The sequence below is a fragment of the Chlamydotis macqueenii genome, chromosome 3 (assembly GCF_036417535.1).
Source record: "Chlamydotis macqueenii isolate bChlMac1 chromosome 3, bChlMac1.mat, whole genome shotgun sequence".
Lineage (NCBI taxonomy): Eukaryota > Metazoa > Chordata > Aves > Otidiformes > Otididae > Chlamydotis > Chlamydotis macqueenii.
Window position 1 is genome coordinate 100422589 of NC_141558.1, and position 21287 is coordinate 100443875.

The 21287-nt window shown below is 39.8% G+C and overlaps 1 protein-coding gene across 1 annotated transcript in view; it reads right to left on the reverse strand.

Annotated features, from left to right (window-relative positions):
- The window catches only part of KIF25 (kinesin family member 25), a 42219-nt gene extending 22979 nt beyond the window's left edge, over positions 1 to 19240 (reverse strand). The window contains exons 1-7 of the mRNA XM_086745228.1: positions 19139 to 19240; positions 18334 to 18399; positions 14372 to 14488; positions 12499 to 12637; positions 7084 to 7187; positions 5760 to 5848; positions 4192 to 4234 (exon numbers count right to left, since the gene is read on the reverse strand). Coding sequence (XP_086601354.1) covers positions 4192 to 4234; positions 5760 to 5848; positions 7084 to 7187; positions 12499 to 12637; positions 14372 to 14488; positions 18334 to 18399; positions 19139 to 19213 — 633 coding nt within the window. The 5' untranslated portion in view covers positions 19214 to 19240. The remainder of the gene's footprint in view (positions 1 to 4191; positions 4235 to 5759; positions 5849 to 7083; positions 7188 to 12498; positions 12638 to 14371; positions 14489 to 18333; positions 18400 to 19138) is intronic.
- Between the last annotated feature and the right edge of the window lie 2047 nt (positions 19241 to 21287).

The following is a 21287-nucleotide window of genomic DNA, read 5'->3' on the forward strand; positions in this document are numbered from 1 at the left end:
GCTGAGTGAATAATGATTGCATAACAGTATGTCCAGCATGCAAATGGCTAATAAAAGTCAAATTTCTTGGTTTGAGTTTACAAGTATTTCTTCCTCGTTGGAGAAGGCCAATGTATCGTTATCAGCCTAACGATGACAACACTGACTCTACAGAATGTTACCCGTATGTTACCTATGTTACCCATCCCAGTACTGGAAAGTCTGGCAGCAGTAGAGATGTGAGTACAACACTTTCCTATAAAATGACCTGACAAAGAAATTCTAATAGGATCAGTAACCAAAAGGCTCTGGGGGAAGGAAAAAAAAAAAAAAAAAGGAATAGGATACAGAGTTATGGAACACATTTCTGATTGAGATATCAAATTTGCTTGCAGACTAGCATTCCCTAAGGTGAGAAATTGGACAGAAAAAAACTCTATTTGCATAACATAGAAACAAAAGCTTTGTTAATAGGCAGAAGTTTCATATGAACATTAGTAATGACCTTCCTTTCTCAGGACATCAGCATGGCCTCACATATCCACCATGGCTGCTGGCCTACAGAATTTAATCAGGTTTCCCTGTCAATAATGCTTGTGAAATCCATACAGCTGTCTCACATGAACACTGAAGAACCTTTTTTTCACCCCAGAGTCACAGAATACTGCCAATCGGAGTTCTTTCAGGGCAATATGAATGATGGAAATGACAAAAGGATAGTTCATAAATATTCACAATCTATTCTGACACCCAAGCCTGACTCTCCAAGCCTGGGGAGCAGTTCAGTAAGAGAAATTCAGTAAGGCAGAGAAATAATTTTAAATTAATTATATGAAATAGTGGATATAGACATGATCACAGAATCCAGCTGTGATAATTATCATTTTTTATTGCTTATTACTGCATATCTGCTGAAGGCTGTGCTCCCTTTCCCAAGACTACTGCTCCAAGGCAGAGCCAATGTAAAGGAGACTGCGACTGCTCCTCTTTGTTTCACTGTCAACTTCAGTGCAACAAGCTGACACAGCACTGAGGCTGACACAGACAGCTTAAAAGATTCCCCCCCTGGGTAAGCACTAGTGGAAGAAATCTCTAGCTGGGGATGGTGATAAGGAACTGGGGAGCTATAATGTCTCCAACTGCTATAGCTACATCCATCTGATCTATTACAAAACTATCTCCCAAGAAAAGTAGGGGGGACTTGGCTGTGTTAATTCATGCTTTCCCAGTCCTATCTTGAAGAAACAGCAGAATCTTGCACCTTCCCTGATCCTCAGAGCAGCCTCTTTGCCATCCCCTTTTTCTCAACTACTCACAAGTGAAAACCTTCTCAAAATGATTTGAAAGGAATTAGTCACATAGAGGCAGTTTCTTTTCTCTGTGACAAAGGAAGCTGGATTCAAACATCACTTTGGGTATTAGGCTAGGGCAGGTGCCTCAGGTGCCTACAGAGTTGTGGAGAGAAACAAACATATTTAAAGTTTAATTCAGATCTTAGGTGAATTACTTTCCCTCTGGAGGTGGCTGCTTTTCTTCAGCCACAAGCAGTGGGAGTCTGGAGTGATTAGGCTCCTCGCTGAAGCATCTACATTTGGTGGTATGAATCTGGGTAAAAACAGCTACTCGTTCCAACATGACACCTATGTTCATGACACCTATGCGCACACAGCACACCCTGCCACAGACAGATGAAATTACAGAAAAGCAGCAAGTGGGATTCTAGACCAGAATTACAGAATGGTTGAGGCAGGAAGGGACTTACAGAGTCTGTCGAGGCCAACACCCTGCTCAGAGCAGGGTCAGCTACAGCAGGTTGCCCAGGACCACATCCAGTCAGGTTTTGAGTATCTCCAAAGATGGAGATTCCACACCATGTCTGGGCAATCTGTTCCTGTGTTTGACTACCCTCACACAGTGTCTGACATCCTCATCAGAATAATGATGAGCAAGATTATAGAAAACATTACGTATGTCTTTTGAAGAATGATATGGATCTCTAAATAAACAGAAGAAAAAACACTCAAAGACTAAATGGAATTCAGCTTCAGTCTCACAGAAAAATACACAACCATTTTATCCAAGTGTCAGTTCTGCCTATCTACAGACAGTTTGAAGGAAGCCTTACTACAGCTCCTGGCAGAAGAGAAGCAAAGCCACTTTATACTGCAATTTCTGTTGTGGTCTGTCACTACGAGACAGATGTTATCCCGATTCTCGTTATAACATGAGAAAGTTGTAGCATAGATGAGATAGATCAGCATATTACTAGAGCTCCAGTCCAATCCAGGAACAATGTCAAGCTGAAGTTTGTCCAGAAGATCCAACCGTACTTTCCAGTATGTACGCTGAACTGTGTTGTGACTGTGGTTCTCAAAAGCAGCTCTGCTTTCTAACCCACATTACCTCTATAAATGATCATGGCAGAAAACTCCCTAGTTATGTTACACATATAAAGTGTTTTCAGGGGAAAATCTGGAAAGATAGCCATGATTTAAAAAGCAAAACTAATAAACTCAGCACCTCTATCACAGAAAGTCTTCCTTCACCTTGATGTAAAATTTCATTTAAATCATAAATACTTGTCTGGAAAATGGTTAACTTGTTTCCAGAAATAGGAGCTTTGCAACTAAAGGCTCAACAACAAATTCAAGCCCCATAATTTTATCTGAAAATTCCATATTTATTCTAGCCACAAGTATGACACCTTCAGATGTCAAAAGCAGGCAATAAACATTGTTTTCCTTTACTTTTGTTAGATTAGTCTAAATTGACTGCTTTTTGTAAAAAGTCAGTTGTACTTTTATCCTCCCTCATAAACTCGGATACTTTAAACAAAAATATTTTTTTTCTTTAAAAAATATTCATATTAAGAAACTAACACAAAGGCTTACGATGCTTGACAAAAACTAGAACGCATTTTAACCAAATAAATGTCAAGGCAAACCAATAGAACATTTGAAGTCAATGATGTTGTATTTTCCAAAACCAGGAAGATAGTATCTGGCAAATTTCAGTTTACAATCAAGTCCATGCGTACATTGATTTTCCTGGAATATTTCATAAGGACTTTTAAACATGGGAACAGCTTAGCATATTGAAGTTTACCAGGTCACTGTTTCATACAAACTAAAACTCATAAATTGGCATAAGCAAGCAGACACTGCTGTGCCTGTAAACATATAGATACTGTAATATATCAGATATCTCTATGAAATAATCCAAAACCTAAGTATTATCTAATGTCATCTTCATGCAATAAAATTTAACAGGTCAGAAATGGTCATGGCATTTTTATAGTACAATAAATGGGTCATGGCATCCAGAATACTACATCTACCATTACAGATTGCTGTGTTTTATCTCCTGACATATTTATTATTTCTTAGATGACTCTTCACGTGCTCTATTTGTTGCCTAATTGCATCGCTCTCTCTGTCTCTAAGTATCCACTTTTTGCAATGGAGATCTGCCTAATGAAGCTATAATTTGGGAGATTTAAATGCATAATGTACTGTAGGTCACTTCAGCAATATTTTAAGCACTATACTATAGAAGAGAATTTGGCTAATCACCGTGTAAGTAACAGTGAGGAGCCAACTAAGAACTATGGCGGCTAAGAAAATTACAACCCAAGTTAATACTTTGACCCTAGCTCACACTACCGTGCCCTTTTAAATTTTATATCTTGGTAATGGTCTCAATTAATGCTGGAATGTCATCTGGATTTGCAACCTCAATGTTCTTTCTCTTTCCTCGGATGGATCCAAGCCAGGACACTTTAACATGCTTGACTGCAGTACCACATACACTGTTGTGGTTTGTGAGATATCTTATTTCTCTCCTAATGCATTAGTTGTGTTGCAGTAATAAAATGACAAAAGCCTGGCATAATTTTAGAAATAGTTAGAGTAAATACAAATGTCTAAAAGGGACTGACTGCAGGAAGTCTGCAGGGGTTTGACTACTGCAAACACGCAACCTCTGGTTCATGGATGACTGCACCAGCAGAAGCTCCACGCTATTACTACTACAAAGAGTCAGAATGAAAATAGCACAAATCACCTGCTCTTGCACCCATGGGTGATCAAAGCTGGGCACTGATTGACAAGAAAGTACCTCATTTCTTTTTAAACCCATAGTTCACATGTCCCTCTTGTTTCACCTTGCTAGTATCTGTGAACGTGCTTTTGAATTTCACCATCAAATACTCACGTCATCAGCTGCGTATGCCACTTTTTCTGAAAAGTTTCTTTGCCTGTAAGAAAAAAAGAGAGCCAATAGGGGGAAAAAGGTACCTTTCAAACCATAGATGTTCCATTTAGCTGAGGAAAGTCAATGCTCTAAATGTCTCTGAACTACACATTTTCTGAAAAGTACTTTTCAGAATTGCCATTATTATTGTACCCCATGTACATTCTAACACCACAGTTAATTGTGAATAAAAAACAAATTAAAATGCAATCAAGCAAAATAATCTCCTTAAAAATAAATTTAGAACAAACTCGATTAAGACTAATTCACATGTGAACCATTCTATCGTTCTGAGATTGTAACATGAGCTTGTAACAGGAGATTTTAACTTTAGAACATTAAAGTGAAAACCACCCTCTTTTTAGGTATTTGTCCCTCGTCTTGCATCCATAAATAGTCCAAAAACTGACTGGGCTTGCTGAAGTGTATAAACTCATTCATGTGTGTAAGTGTTTTGAGAATTGATCCTTAGTTTTACAACTAAGGTTTTTTTTATTTAAATTACTTTTTGATGTATTAGCAAAAGTTAGTCTTAATGATTGTTTGTTTGGCCCAGTCCAATTCACTGCAGTTCAGGACCTGATTGCACTGTTCCATACAGCAACAAAACTGGTGAGTGAGCGGGTTCCTTCCCAGGTATGTCAAGCACAGGTTAGTGCAAGTTTCTCCCTTCAGGCTCCTTGAAATTCCTTGTCTGCTATTTTTGATGTCGCTTCAATTAAAACAATTCTATTTTTTTTTAAGATTTGCCAAAAATTAATAAACTTTAAAACACTGAATGTACTCTTGTAGAATTACTAGCCAGCAGAAGTAAAATAAAGCCCCAAATCAGTTATTTACTGATAGGGCAAATAATAATATTACTGGTTTCTAGCCACCCACCTGGTTTTCCCCTTCTTTCTTTGTTTGTGTATGTTTCAATCCCTACTTTCTTTCATGTTAGTCATCTGTGGAGAATTCAGCTTGTTATAGCACATACTTGCATCTAATCCCTCTTTTCCTTTTGGATCTTGGAATGTTTTGACACTTCATTTACAGTAAGTGTATTATAAATTAGAGATGCAGAGCCAAATTATACTGACATAGAATTACCCGTGTTCGTGCTGAGAGCAAATCTGTTCTATGGCATTACAAAACAACTGTAACGCTGAGTGTGTTTCTCTACTCACAGCTTCTGAGAGCTATTACATTACTGTATCCCAGAATTTGTACAGGATAGTGAATATACTCTAAAGTGATTGCAGCTGTGTTACTTCTGCCAAGCCTGGGATAATCCTGGCTTGGCAGAAAAGCTATGGCTTTCTATTCAGGTGGACATACTTCAGACAAGGGAGTGATATTGGCTAAAGTCAATTTAGCAGGAGAAAGAAAAGGAAACAGCAATTAATTTTTATGATACCATCATTGTCTCCCCAAACACATAAAAACAGAAAAATCAAGAATACAATTTTTCTCACATACATGTAACTTGCTTTCTCTGTATATTAATTATGAGTCAGGTAAGATCTAACACAGCCAAAATAAATTACCTGTCTTGTAGTATCGAATGTCCAGCAGCAGTATCAAAAGGGAGTAATGGTCGGATCCTGCAGTGGACTCTGATATTTCCTCTCAGTTCCTAGTATCAGAATATTAAAATGTATTTAATAAAAATGACTGGAGAGGACAAACACACCGGAATTTGTGAAGCAGACATGAACGTGTTTACAGGAGTTTACAATATCGCAGCCTTAGACTCTGGGGAGGGAAATATCGTATCAATATAATTTGCCTTGAGAAGTTAGGAGAAAGTACTTGAAAAAGTATGAGCTCTTCAGAACCCCAGAAAGATGTAGCCTTCTCCAGCCTATATAGGGAAAAAAAAAGGCTTTCAATCTGAGCCATTTTCCCTTCTTCAGTCCCCTTCCTCTTTACTTGAGTTTCTTCAGATATTGGTATTAACTCAACAGACAAGATTACATAGTCCATTTCTCTTCCACCAGCCCCGAGGAAGATATGGAATATAAAAAGTTTTGTACCTTTTCCTCTCCGCTGTCTGTTCATACATGACTAAAAAGTCAGTAACTGATTTTTCTCTGTGGGCTGTTTCATACTTCAGTTTATCTAACCTGGTGTTTTTCCTTCCTTTTTATTGGTGGTCGGTTCTTGTTTTGTATTAGTGAAAACAGCTTGCCTATGTTGGCTAGTGACCACTGGCATTAACTCCCCACTGCCATGGGGAACATCTTTTCAGTAAACTGCAACACAAGGCACAGTTTGGAAGGTAAGTACTTTTTAACAAAGACCTTCATTTTCCCAGATATATAGAAAAACTTAAAAGAATTTGGTTTGAATGCGGCTTGTGTTTCTAAAAATCAAGTCCTGAATCAGGCAATCCAAAACTAGTCATTTAGGGGGGTGGGCCGGAAGAGTAAAGTTGAAGTACAAAAAGGAAAAAAATAATCCCAAGCCATCAGTAATGGCTCAGCAGAATACAGCTAGGTGTATCTGGAAAAATAAAAGATGACTACCTTGCAATTTCAAGTTAATAATTTTAAGAATTCTAAAACAATTTCAGAAGCTGCAAATTTAGAGAAGAGGATGAAGAAACTCAAGTTTTGTTCACCATTCAGAATGGAGGATAGGCCTTAGTGCAATATGCTCCAGGAGTGCATTCAGAAGATGCTTGTGTAAAAAAAATGGGCTGGGGCTTATTGCAAGACAAATGTGCCTCAGCAAAGAAATGCATTGTATATAGACAGCTGGGGGAAGTGATACATCCATGAAAAGTATATTCATTAGTTTTATTGGTGAGGAAATTATGGGCATAATTCCAACAAAATAAGAAAATGTTCTGTCATTAAAGATACTTACAACTAAGCTGTTATGTAGAGCTCTCCTCTTTTGCTTTTCTTTCTCATATCTCTCTGTCACCTCTTGTAGAGACTGTTCAAGATCAAAAGCTTTTATCTGAAACACTGGAAGAAGAAAGCTGTTTCAAAGAACTAAATTCTTTACTTTACAAAATGAATTTTCCAGTAGCACCTCATTAAATTTAAGCATAAACCTTTTAAACTTCTACCAACTTAAATTAGGAGGGTTAGTTCCTGATTTACTAGACACCTCTGAAAAATACCATCATACTTCTTCCTACGAAATGACTAGGCGAAGTTACAGATAATTACCACAGATACACATGTGAAATCTTGAAAAACAATCAAAAAGACAAGATATTTAAAGGCAGTTCAAATGTGTCAGTTTAGTTATCTGACAGCGAAGCCTGAAATGTAAACTTGAACCAACCTCCTTCTGGATGGGGCTGTTACTTGCAAGGCTCATGCTGTATTTGTAGATTATTAGATTCATGCCAGCTAACTTTACAAGAAGTTAAACCCTATCATTTATCCTCAGCCTCATTTACAATGCTACTAATCCTGTAAAACAGCTATAAGGTTCCGCTTTAAGATAGGTGCACTCGCTTGATGGGTAGGATTGCATAAAAAAGATTGATCTTTTGAACCCCAGGGAGTCTCTCCTTTACAAAACTGAGGAGAGCAATATGGGTCATTATAAAAGCCTTCTAACTTCACAAATGGTTTTATTTCAGCCCAATTACATTAACACTGAGCAGGCCTAAAACAGACATACAGCCCAGAAGGCACATAATGTGACTCTAAACTTGTGCACAAAGCAAGCTTTTAGGAACTCCAGTGGGATATCAATCTCCCCAGAAATTATTGAGTGGTTTGAAGATGTAGAGTAGCAAGCAAGCAGTCAAAACTATGGTCTGAGAGCTGAGTAGCACGATGGCCACCAGCCTCAGTGTGTGCTACCTTACAGAGAAAGGAACAGACTTAAAATCTCAGCATGTCACACACATGATTTATGCTCTCTGGCATAGACTAAAAATCAGATGATTTCAAGGGACATTTGTCTATACTAGAGATTTCTCAGATCTTGTTTTTGTAATACCCATGCTGCTTAACTCCAGCTCATAATGCTCCTCCACAAGTGCAGGAATGCAGGGGAAACATGACTGGGGAAACATTAATAGCTGGGGAATCAAAGTCTAGGAGTTTCATGAAGAAAAATCCTTTTATTGCATCCTGCATGTGGAGGAACAGAAGTGTGTCTTGGTTTGGAGAATCACTTGTAAATATGTTACAATAAATTGTCAAAAGTGACTCTTACATTCACTGCCCACTAATCATACAGTATTTTTGAAAATACAAGGTTGGACTCCACTGATTACTTAAGTAATCTCCATAATAAGTATCTTAATTTATCAATGCATGTACACACAAACTTTCAGTTCTTGAAGTCTCTTGAATAAGCAGTCAAGTTAAGCAATAGGTGCTAAGGGTACTCTTCCATTCTTGAAAGAAGAAAAAAAAATTACAAGTTTGTTTTAATATTTAAGTGGTCTCTTCGTGAGGACTGTGAGAAGCCTACTGGACAATTTCAGTTAACTTAGGCTCTAATTACTATTTATTTTTTTCTTTTTTCTAACTAGCCCTCCTATGGTGAAGATGACTGTGAAAACATAAATAAACTTTGGGGCTTCCTAACTTTACACCAGGACTGGGATCCCTAGAAAATTAGTCAAGTTGTTGCATCTAGCAGATGATATTTTAATATTTGTAAAAGTGAAGCATCAGTTTTAATGTCCATCTTCTGTAAAGCTTTATGTACAGCATAGAAAAACTTCTTGAATAGAAGCTCCACAGAGCAAAGGAAAAATTTTTTCGTGAGGAAAAACTTTTTCTCCCAAAGAGCGGTCAGGCACTGGAATGGCCTGCACAGGGAGGTGGTGGAGTCGCCGTCCCTGGCAGTGTTCAAGAGGCGGCTTGATGAGGAGCTACAAGATATGGTTTAGTAGCTGTGGCAGCAATGGTTATGGGAAGACGGTTGGACTAGATGATCTTATAGGTCCCATCCAACCATGTGATTCTATGATTCTATGATTCTACGAAATTTCCTAGTGCATTAATTATTTCTGTACTTTTAATTTTTCTGACAGTGGACCTCTATAGTTATAAATAAAAACATGTATTCAACATTTTCTTCCTTTTCTGATTGGCATCAGCTGCAAGCTATTCAGAAGTTATGTTTTCATCTATAACCTAGGGGCAGCCACTGGGCGCATCTGTTCTAAAATACTAATAACCCACTCTTCATTATTCAAGAGAAGTCGTCACTGCATGCCTGCAGCTGTTAGAGGCATCCCTTTGCCTCATGCTTTGCCTATCTCATTAACTTATACAGAAAATTTCTGGGAGCTGGGAATGCTGATTTTTCTGTTTAAACATCACTGAGCACAGTTAGGATCTTCATCAATAACCAGACTAACAGTTGCAGAAGAGTGACGGCTTGCAAATACCTTCAGGACTGTAACGTTTCTTTAGTTGACAGTCCTGGTTAAGGAGCTTTTCACTCCCTCCCATTCAGTGCTGCACCAGACCTTCTGCTGTCCTCACACAACTGCTTCCACGGTCACGTGGAGGTCTAAAAGCAATCCTCCTTGCTGAGTAATTTCTGTCCTGGATCAGCTCCCTGATCAGTTTTGTGTGTGCTCACACAACAGTTTGCCAGCACAAGGGAAAGCTCCACGAGGAGCACGTGAACAACAGCAGCAGCACAACCTAGCACCAGCCACAGCCCGGCGCAGATAAGCACGTGCAGCCATCCTCATAGTTCCCTAGGGTTTTTAATGTTTCTTTCCACACTAGATTCCAATTTTAAAAGGAGGTCAATCTGACCATGCCTTCTAGGATACGCAGCTATGATGTAATAGACTAATTCCAAAAGTAATTTTTCATTCTGCTGTATTTTATATCCTGAGCTATAACATTATTATTTGGGCTGCTGCAATATTTCTGTTGCTGGATCAAAGGTCCCTCTCCTCCTCCCCTACTCTACGCTAAGAAGAAAAGGCTTTCCAAAGGCAGCTGAGCTGGTGAGACTCTGCTGTCGCGTTGAGGGTAAAAGATGATGGTAATTCACGTTCCACAAGCAGAAGTCATCAATACAGTGCAGAGCTCAGCTTTCTCCAAGAGGAGCACAGCACATAAGTGCTAGCATATAGGCAAAGTGGGAAATAAGCTCCTTACCCAATTTTTCCTCTTCTCCACCCCATAGATAAAGTGTTCTGGAACGACAAAGGCTATCTAAGTCACTTGGAGGCTATCTAAGTCACTGGGCTGTAGCAGCTTGCACAAAATAAGTCAGTAACCTGCAGCAGCTCCTCTGTCACATAGTCACTTGGACAGATTTTGCTCTTTAGTACCCACCACTTTGCCAAGCAATGAGAACAGTGATTTCCCCTTTCTGAAAATATATTCTGCATGGACAGATACTGTAATTTCCTCTTTCTGATAATACCTGCGTGGTGAAGCAGTCTAAAAAGTAATCGTAAATTTTTCAAAATTCCTGCCTTTCCAGAAATCTGCTTAATTACTTCATCTGCCTCAGAAGCATCATTTTTTTGCTAGATTTATTTTGCCAGTATTTTTTTGCTAAAATTATAGCGGCTTTGTTTACCAGGGGAACAGGCGTATAATAAAAGAATAATGGGGACTTCTCTCTTTTATGACTTACTGCTATTTAAATGTCAGTGGGAAAGATGGCAATAGTCTGGTTTTCAGACTGTGAATAAATATTTCCAAGCAATGGACTACTCAGTTATTACAAGAAAGCTTTATAGTTTGCTGTATGTCAACTACAGCCTTGAAATTAACCTACTTGAATGTTTCTGCTAGAATTCTCTCCCTCATTTTTTATCTGTATTTTAGGATTAAACTGATAACATACATTGCCTCCAGAAGACATACTTTGGGCTTCCTGTTTACAAAAGATTACATGTAATCTAAGGATGGCAATTATGACTGTCATATTTAACCTCAACAATAGAATCTCCATCTAAAACATTTGATAAAACTGAAAAATGGCCAAATTAAAAACTGATGTTATCCACCTAAGTACCAACACACTATATTGTTATAGGCAAGGAAGCTTCTCCTCATTATGATTTCATAGAACAATGCACCACAAAGTGCAAATTGAGAACATGTCAACAGGAACTTGCAAGCCCTCATAAGGAATTTTTACTATTTATTTACACAACAACAGCTCAAGTGTCAAATCCTATCTCCTGCCCATTCATTTTCCCCCTTGCTTCAATAAGGGGGACATTCATCTTTATCTAGGGTTAATTTTCCACTTTTTCTTTTCATTTTAAAGACAACTTGAGTATTTTCTCTACATGGATAACATGGTAATCAAATCAATTTTAATCATAAGTTAGTATGTAACATACAGGAACAAGTTCTGCAAACGCCCATCACTGAGAACGCTGTTTGTTGCTATTGACATGAGTAGTCCCATCAGAATCAAATCAGTCCCAAAATTAAGTAGTTCAACCAAAAAGTAAATCAGGAGAAAAGGGTACCTTTTAAATGGCAACACATGAATATCAGAGCATCACCCAGAGACTCTGATTATAAATTTGTGTATTGGTTGTTAGTTCATCAGGCTGCTAAGCTTCAAACAATATAAGCTCCGTATTTGCCATGTGCTTCTCCAGCCTGGTAAGAGCTCCACCAGAATCAATATTGAAAGCAGGTGCAGAGATCCATGCTAAGAGATCCAGGTGTAGGACCAATGCACTTAGTCCTCAGTGATGAGGGCAGAGAGTGCCACTGCACTGCAGGGTCTGCTTTATATGTACATGAACAAGGAAGGACCTGAATTCCGAAACAGTAGTCCATATGGTGTTATTATCTACAGTCTAGCAAGTGGAACTGGTTTTGATTTGGAATTAAAATTTTCTCTGTAAATACACAAAAATGTTAAAAAAACAATCTGTCCTAATTTCAGACTGTATTTTCAGAAATCTCTGAAAACACCTGAGTCCTTTTCTGGTACAGCCAAAAGAAGACAAATTTCAGCTAAAACAACACGTTCTTTATTCAGCTATTCTAAAACAGTCAAGATAACAAGCCTGAGAACTTCAGATTAAAAATGTTACAGCTGAGCCAACTCAGCAGTCTAGTAGCAGCTGCAATCAACACAAAAGCTAAATCCAAATTATCAGTCATAGCCTCTGCAGAGTTATTTGTACTCTTTCTAACACTTCAGAAGTCCTTGATGATCTAACATCAAACAAAAAACAAATGCTACAGTTTCAGTGACACGTTTCTGAAAAATCGAACTCAACCTTTCAACGTTACTAACATTTAACACTGACATGTTGACGTTCCATGTTTGGAATGTAAGTGCAATGAGCCTTACTTTGCATTGCTTCATTTTGCAGCTGTATCCCTTGGACTGCTGTCAAAATGTGGTAAAGATAAGTCTTGCTTTGACGCTGAAAGTCTTTTGAAAGCTCAAGAGCAAATGAATGGAGGCTCTTCAGGTCTTGCTTAAGCCTCTTCTCAGAAAGAAGAAAAAATACATTATAAAGAAACAAAACCAGCAGTTAAAGAAGAACCAATATAAGCAGAACACACAGTGAGATATCACAGTGAGGAAGAACGCTCTACTTGATGAAGGGGAGTCTTCAGGAGTACATCTTTCAGCATGTTTAGAGAAGGATCCTGCAAAACATTCAGCAATGTCATTTCCTAAAGGCTTCAGCAAGACTTTACAGATCCTTACCGTCTTATGGTAAATACTTTGATGATACACAAACTTCAGGTATAACAAAGGATCTTTCTTGTTTCATTAAACAAAGTGTGTGTGAGCGTCTGCATGTTCTGTCCCCTTATAAGACATATCCAGAATTAACAATGAAAAATTGTGACCCATCTATCCTTACTGCATTCATTTTCCACACTTTGATCAGGTGTTCGCTAAGCTTCACTCAGTAATTTCTTAAATAAGCCAGTTCTATGCCTTCCTATGAGAACAGATGTATGTTGAAAAGACCAGAAACCTTAATTGTTCAGAAAAAGTATTTGTATTACAGATATAATTCAGCATAATGTACAAGATGAGACTTTTAAATGTTTATAAGAGCATCTTATATTCACTTAGAAGTCCAAATAAAGTAAAACCAAATTGATCCGATTTTAGGATGAGTAGGCTTCTTGGCATCTAAGTCTTGCAACTTAGAACATGTAAAGCCATCTGCCATCTGCAAGATAAACTTAACAATACTTTAGCTCACAGAGACACTGTGATGTTTCATTAGTCAGCCTGGTACAAAGTGTCACATATTCTGTGACACTTTTTATTTTTCCAACTGTGGTACTGACCTTAAATGAATCAACTAGTTTCAATCATAAAACAATAATCTGAAAGGAGAAAATCACTGCTTTTCTCACTCTCAAAAGCCAAAGAATATACCTGGGAAGAAATACTTTTTTTTTTTTAATAACAGGTATAGGATTAATATTAATCTAGATTTACATTTGGAGGGCTTTACTCTCTCCTAACATTCATAGATGTCTGATAGCAAGCCATCTCAATCTACTGGTATTGCATCACAAGCAGTTCTGCCATTCTAGCTAACCTAAAATGTAAAAGACCATCACAAAATTTACTGAGCAGAATCACTGTAATTAGAATAGACAGAATAGTTCAGTTGGAAGTGACCTACAATGATCATCTAGTCCAACACTGCTACAATTAAACTACGTCCTTCTGCCTGTTAAGAATCAGATTTCTCTCAGTCATTTTATGCAGGCATTCAGTGCTGTCCTGAGAAAAGCTGACATTTGTTAGCATTCTTAAAAGGAACTCACTATTCCGTGGAGTAACTTACGGAATAAGTACTTCAGCAAAGGAAAATATTATGGCACTGGTACTGGGAGAACTGTTCCAGTCTCTTTGACGCAAAACTAAGACAACCTGAGTCAGCATTCAGCAAACTACTCCCGCTTGTGAGATCTGCCAGAGCAGAACTCTTTGTGAAATCAGTGGAGCTCCCCAATGCTTTTTTAAATGACCTGCCTATCTGGTTAAAGTATATCACAATTGTTATTTTTTATTAAATTTTAAGCTAACTCAGGCATTGCTACATTTCACTGCAAGCATGACTGTGAATACAGTAAAGCCATAAATCAGGTTCATATCTGACTATTTTCTCGGTTTTAATATATTTGATAAGCATGTAAATGTTTAGGGCATACATTATGCCTACATTATTACTAAATGTCTTTACCTTTACTGTTCCATGCAGCTGGGTTAAAACAGAACTCCTCTGCAATTTCTGCTGCTGGCCATGAGCAGAGTAGAGCTGCAATACTTCATTAGTGCTTCTTCCAGCCAACCCTTGATACTATTTAAAAAAAAAAAAAAATAACTTAAAAATAATTTTAAAGCACTCATGTTTTCTGTTGCATTTTGTCCCTGTAAACATTTGTAACTCAACTGTCTGATTACATGTGATGTTGTAAATACATAATTTCTTTGCTTTTACCATTTTCTGAGTCAGGTGAAGGATCACCTCTAGGTAACCGGCTAACATCACAACATTCTACTTCCTTAGGGTGGCAAACCTCAGCATCAGATTACTAAAATGCTTTTGCAATACCTGAAAACTTGTTACTTATGCTTGAGGTGGATCTAAATGGTTAAAACTATGCCTTCACTTAGGGAAAGGGGCTGGTTTCATAGCTGGTTTAGGTGTTTTCCAGTAACTACATTTACTGCAGAAAGCTCTCTGAAAGGACATGAAGCAGAATGAGGACACACATACACCCGTGTTACCTGCTAAAGTCCTGAAGAGGCTGGTAATACGCAGCCCCCAACTTAGTGTTCATTGCTGCAGCTTCCTGCCAACACCGACTCCATTACATTCAGGGGAGTTGCAATGGGGCAGAATTGTACCAATAAAGCACTAAGCTGGGTCTTCAGCGATCAAAGCAACCAAAGCAATTTTCAAATGATGTGGACAAGAATGCTTTCTAATAATCTAAAATTACCTATTATGCTGAAGCAATTTTTATGGCCAATTTTTTTTTTAAATTATGAAAACAAAAGGAAAATAGAAATAGTGCAACTTTAAATATTTACAAGCAAGAACACAAAAAAAGAAATCTCTATAGAGTACTTGTGAAATGCTGCAATATGACAGAATCTGTATGATACTAAAAAACTGCATTTTCATCATTTACTGACAGTCCCGGTGCTTAACACAAGCTGCAACTTCTTCACCTACTTTCCCCTGCAACCTGTTGACATCTATCGTTCCTTAACCAGTACTAATAGCCTCTTTCCTTATTTTTGCAATGCACTTGCCTCTAGCGCAGACTTGGTTCCTACTTTATTTAGGTCATAAATTCTACGACTGCAATTCCCTGTTATTTAAACTAACAGAGCATACAGAGTGCAATGACATGAAAGAGATACATCCACTCACATAATGGGTTTGATTTAATTCCAATCATCTGATAATGATAGGTAAAAAGTAAACATTTAATTGCAGTTTAACTATAGATGACATCTCCAAGAACAACAATACAATGTTCTGGAGGTGTTAGAATAAAGAAAGATTATATTTTCCAAGAAAAGTGCTTCACTTATCTAAAGTGAACTTTTCATGTGGCTTCCTCACCTTCACAAAGCACGCATCTTCTACTTACAAATGCAACCTGAGGTCCTGCACAGCTATACACCTTGGCGCTAATATAAAAAGTTCTGATATGGGAAAGAAATATCAGGAAGACTTTATTTTTTAAAGACTCATTTTTTTGTTACTGGCTTTAATCTCCCAGAAATTGAGACCAATTCTATACAGAAGAATCTATACCAATTCTTTTATTTGTGTTACTCAGATGCAATATTTACAAATGTGCTTACAAAAATGCATATAAGTAGCACACCAGAATTAGTATCTCTAATCACATGTGAAAAGGTAAGCATATATATAAACAATTGCAGTACTCAAGCCTTATTGTTAAATAAGCTTAAGCTAGGTAAAACCTACTTCTAACATCTAATGTTTTTTCCACCATCTGCACTCCTTCATTTTTTCTCAACATGGACAATAAAAGTGGAATGGTCAAATCTACTTTCATTGCAATTTACCTCTTATCGCTTTCACTATCAAGTTCATCTTTATTGCAAATGCTGCCCTGGTTTTGAGGTTGTCTCCATTAAAATAGTTTTAGCATTCATCAGTCATTCATAAACCCAGAACTTGCAAATTAGTGCTCAGGCATGAGAAGCAAAAAACTGACTATAAAACTTTTTATAGTCAGCTTTATTATAAATAGAAGTGAAGCGGAACTACTTAATAGTGTTCTCCAAAGTGAAGTCTCAGTTCTGCAACTGGAGCCATTCTGGCAGACTTGGCTTTATGTATGGAAGGCAGCAGGACTGGGACCTCACGGATTGCAAAAAAAAAGCAAGGGGCACACAGGCAGATAAACATATTTCCAAACAGGCAAAAACATGTCTACATGTCAGAAAGAATCTGACTTCTTATGTTCAATAACAATATGCTGCTAGGATAATAATATACTGCGCTGCAGAAAACATTGTCAGTGCTCATACTTGAGGTTGTCTTAAGGATAAAAGCCAGGGAAGGTCTATAGCAAGAGATAATGTTTTTATTAGACTGATGCAACCTATAGACAAACATTTACACTGCAAATCCTAAATTATGGCTGCCCTCATAAGTTTGTCTCCAACTCTTCCTAACTCACTTCAGCCAAAACGAACCCAATTAGCTTTTACAAGTTAAGAATGAGACCTCTGTTAACCCTGGTCATTGTGACTGAACTTGTTACAGCTCAATCATTCAGGCAGCTCCACCGGCAGATCTGAAGGGTCAGTCACTGATAGCTGAGGGCAGTAGTTTTTTTTTTTAACCAGCATAGCTAGTGAAATATTGGGAGATAGGCTGCAACATTGCACAACCTTAAATTAATCTAATTAAAGTTAGTATTCTTTTAAATAGAGACTCTTCAATTAAGGTAAAAGTATTTCACATCAGTTCAACTCATGTGTTTAGACTGCTGGGGCAAATTAACCAAGGAGAAGCGAAAGTCTTATGTGTATGTATATGTGTAAATAACTGCCTGAATAGAAACATCAGTGAAAGGTTAATTGCAGAGTATTTCCACAAATCATATGACATTGTTTCTGACTGATGGTGGTAATACTGCCATGCTCCTCCTGTGTCTGTAGGTGCTCGTATCTTCTATCATGGTTTGCAATAAATTGAAACAGTGCTGTATTTGGAAAACAACACTTCATTATTGAATACTCAGATAACTACTTCCTACATCTGAGGCACCTTAGTGACTGAAATAATTTCTTTCTTGTGTTTGTGCAAGCAAAAAAAAACCAAAACAAAACAAAAAAAAACCCCACAGCTGAAATACTTAAGGTTTTTTGTAAATATTATAAAGTAGCACAAAAACAATAGGCACATTTTCTCAGAATCAATTACGGTATTCCTCTGTATAGCTAGCAAAACTAATTTCAGATGTACCATCTGCTTTCAGTCAGGCTTTGAAAAACGTTAAACCCACTTTTATCCACAGGTATTAACAAACCCCCAAGGAGGGCAAATGGCTTTCCTCAGGTCATCCAGCCATTTAATGTTTCAGCCCGGATTAGAAACTCTTGGCCAACAGTCTCTATCACAACTAATACTCACAGGTGGCTCTGATCTAGTGGTGTAGATCAACATTCAAAATTCGGTAAGTCTCTGAAATCCCACCTTTGAAGACCCCAAACATTATCACAGGCTGCTCCTTGTTTCAATAATGGTCTAGGAACAACATACCCTTCTGTAGAAGGATGTAAGGAAACAAGGGCATCCAGTTGCTGCTGTGTGCTCAGTGACTGACTTCTGCAACAGCACCTGGCCTTTTCTAGCCAACTGTCACTCTACTAATGCCATGAAGAGACGCGATAGTGCATCTTTGGTAAGCTTACTTGTAATGAAGGGTCTTTCTTGCACCCAATGAATAGTCCTATTTAAAAGATCGTCCTAATTATGTCTTAGAAGTATTCCTTCAAAACCTATCCTTGTCTTTTAGACAAATGTTATCCCTGCAATATTGCATATTTAAGAGTGCAAAATCTGAAAACAGGAAGGCAGATTCCAGTGTCTTTTTTTTTTTTTCTATTTTCCTAAGCATTCTTTTTGGAAAAACAAACAACAGTTACCTCTGCAAGTTTTAGATGAAGAGCAGCATTTTCAGTCTCCAGGACAACTATTCTTTCTTCTTTGGTCTAAGGAAGAAAACCCACCCAAAACCACAACAGTAAAAATGAAATAAACATGAGTCTGAAGAACATCATTTCATTGTAACAGTTTTATTACGTTCCTCTGTTTCTCTGCCTTTCAAAACCAAAAGGCTACCTACCCCCAGTCTCCTCAGTGCAATATTTGTCTGCAAGCACATGAAAATTAGGATAAACTCTTAATATTCCTTTATTTCCTATACTTTCAGTCATTGTGCTTGCTTGGGTGGAAACACACACGTACAAAATTTTTCCTGCTTTGCTTTACAAAACCGTCTCCTGCCATTATTCCAGACCTGTGGTCCTTAAAGAAGTGCTGTTTTATTTATTTATAGACGGCCACATCAATTTCCTTTCCCAAGGCTGCACTGTCGGGGATGGACGGCAGCCGGACCGGTCCCCGCCTGCCCGCCCTGCAGCGGGGCTGGGGAGCCCGACGGCAGCTCCGCACCCGCGGTTCTGACCCAGCCCCAGCCGCCTCTCCCCCGCACCGGGCCGCCTGCTGAATCCCCGCAGGCTGCCGCGTTCCGAGTTATCGCCGAAATTTTAAGCCCGTTTTGAACAGAAAAAGGCCGGAGCCGGGAGCGCCGGGGCAAGGCCGCGCCGCCGCACCGCCCCCACGTGACCCGCCCCGCCGTCGCCACGGAGGCCGGGCTGGGGCTGGGCCAGGGCAGCTCTCGCCCCGGCGCCCGCCCCGCCCCGCCGTTCCCGCCGCCGCGGAGCTCACTCGCAGCCGCTGCTCCAGCTGCCGAAGGCGCTGCGCCCACACGGAGCCCAGGTCGATCCCGCTCCGCGACCGCATCTCGTCCTCCCCGCTCCCGCGCCGAGGCGGATCGGGGCCTCGCTCGGCCCCCACACCCCCCCCCCGCCGCCACCGGGGGATTTAAATTGGCCAATGAGAAACGCAGCTGGGGCGTCTGCCCGGCTGCCATGGTGACTGTACCCGCCTCCTCCCCTCCCAGCAGCAAGCGCCTGTCAGTCAGCCTCCCGCGCCCGTGAGTGGCAGCGAGGCCCGCCAATCCTCTCCCGGAAGGGCGGACGGGGCGCGGCTACAGCAGAGCTGCTCCTCGCCCCACACCGCCATTAACTGAGCCATTAACAAGGGTGCTGTAAGTAGGGGCTGGAGGCATCCCGCCCTCTGCAGCGTCACCTGGGATAAGTGACCTCAGAGGCCGGGGAGTAGGGTAGGGAAGGCAGGGAGAGGAGGGAAGCCTGGAGCTCCCAAGGCTGGTGGGAGATTTGCCCTCAGGGCGCCAGTTCCTGGGTCTGGGGGAGCAGGGCCCATGCGTTCAGGTTGAGCAGCCACCGCAGCAAAGGGCGAGGAGGGGGGCAGAGTGTAGAGCTCCCATGGTGGCTGCGGGATTTCTCCCCTGAGCAGCTGGTCTGGAGCTGTGTGCTGAAGCCACAAAGAAGATTAAGGGATAGGAACATCTGTTCCACAGGGCGTGGTGGGGGTCGGTCAGCCTGGAGGAAAGGCGGCTGAGGGGGATCTGGTCAATGTGCGTAATACCTGATGGGAGAGTGTAACAAAGACAGACCCAGACTCTCCTCCGTGGTGCCCAGTGACAGGACAGGAGGCAATAGGCACAAACTGAGACACAGGGCACTCCCTCTAAACCTAAAATAATTGATTTTTTAAATTTTTTTTTTATTTTTTCTAGTCTGAGGGTAGTAAAACACTGGCACAAGTTGCCCAGAGTGGCTGTGGAGTGTCCATGCTTGGAGATACTCAAAACCCAACTAGACACAGCCCTGGGCAACCGGCAGTAGCTGACCTTGGTTTGACCCTGGGCTAGGTGATACCCAGAGCTCTCTTCCAACCCCAACTATGCAGTAACTCTGAACAAAGCCAGTGCTTAGGGCTAATCTTAGGAGACCGGCAAAGCTTATAGGTCCAGCTGGTGTGGGAGTCCTAAGAGGCTGCCCAATGCAGGAGCTATTTGTTCAGGCTATGGCTGGAGGTCTCATACCTTAGTAATACTACTTAATGCTCTACTGTGTTCCACTGAAAGACTAACTTGAAAGCAGTCTGAATACTATTTGGCTACTAAATATGAAAGTGTGCCAGATACAAACATGTCAACTTCTTGGAAGTGGGAATTAACACTATGTTTGCACTACAGGGTTTTTTTTTTTTTTTTTTTGAGAAACTGAAGCCAACATCATAATTAGAGAGGAATCCAGTTCTGCAAAACAGCAGTCTCAAGTTACTGTCTACTGAACGCGGTGAACGTGCTATTATACAGGCAGCAGAAAATCCAAAGGCATACCGCAGTGAATCTCCCCATGATTGGCACAAGAGGGATAGCAATCCTTTGCAGAGGAACACAGATGCAGCCCATCTCTCACAGACCAAACCAAACATCTCTGTGCAGCTCTATCAACTGTCTTCCATGATACTGCAACTTCCTCCCATGAACTCTATCCTCAGTTAAAAAAAAAAAAAACAAACCCAAACTGTCTGGAAGCCCCTCAGCAGTACTGCAACACTGAGGAGATGTCAAGAGATGTTGGCACTAAGGCAGACAGGATTTTATCAACATCAACTATTTTGGGGAGAATATTTCAGTAGCTTGGGGCAGGGAGTGACTCAGTTCTTGACACTGAGCTGTGATTTTTATACATAATGCTTATCCTGCAGCAGCAATCAGGTCAGAACAATGTTGTTTTCCAACAAAATTCAGCTTTATCTCAGAAACATCATCTCTGAAGTATAATAGTTGATCTCTCCCCTGCTGTGGGTTTTACAGACTATGAAAGAGATTAAGAATCTGGTTTCTGTAGGCCGTAACAGAGAAGACAATTTATTATCACTGACTTTGAACCAGTAACCTAACACTGATCACCCCTGGACTGCTCTTATTTAGTAATTTCTC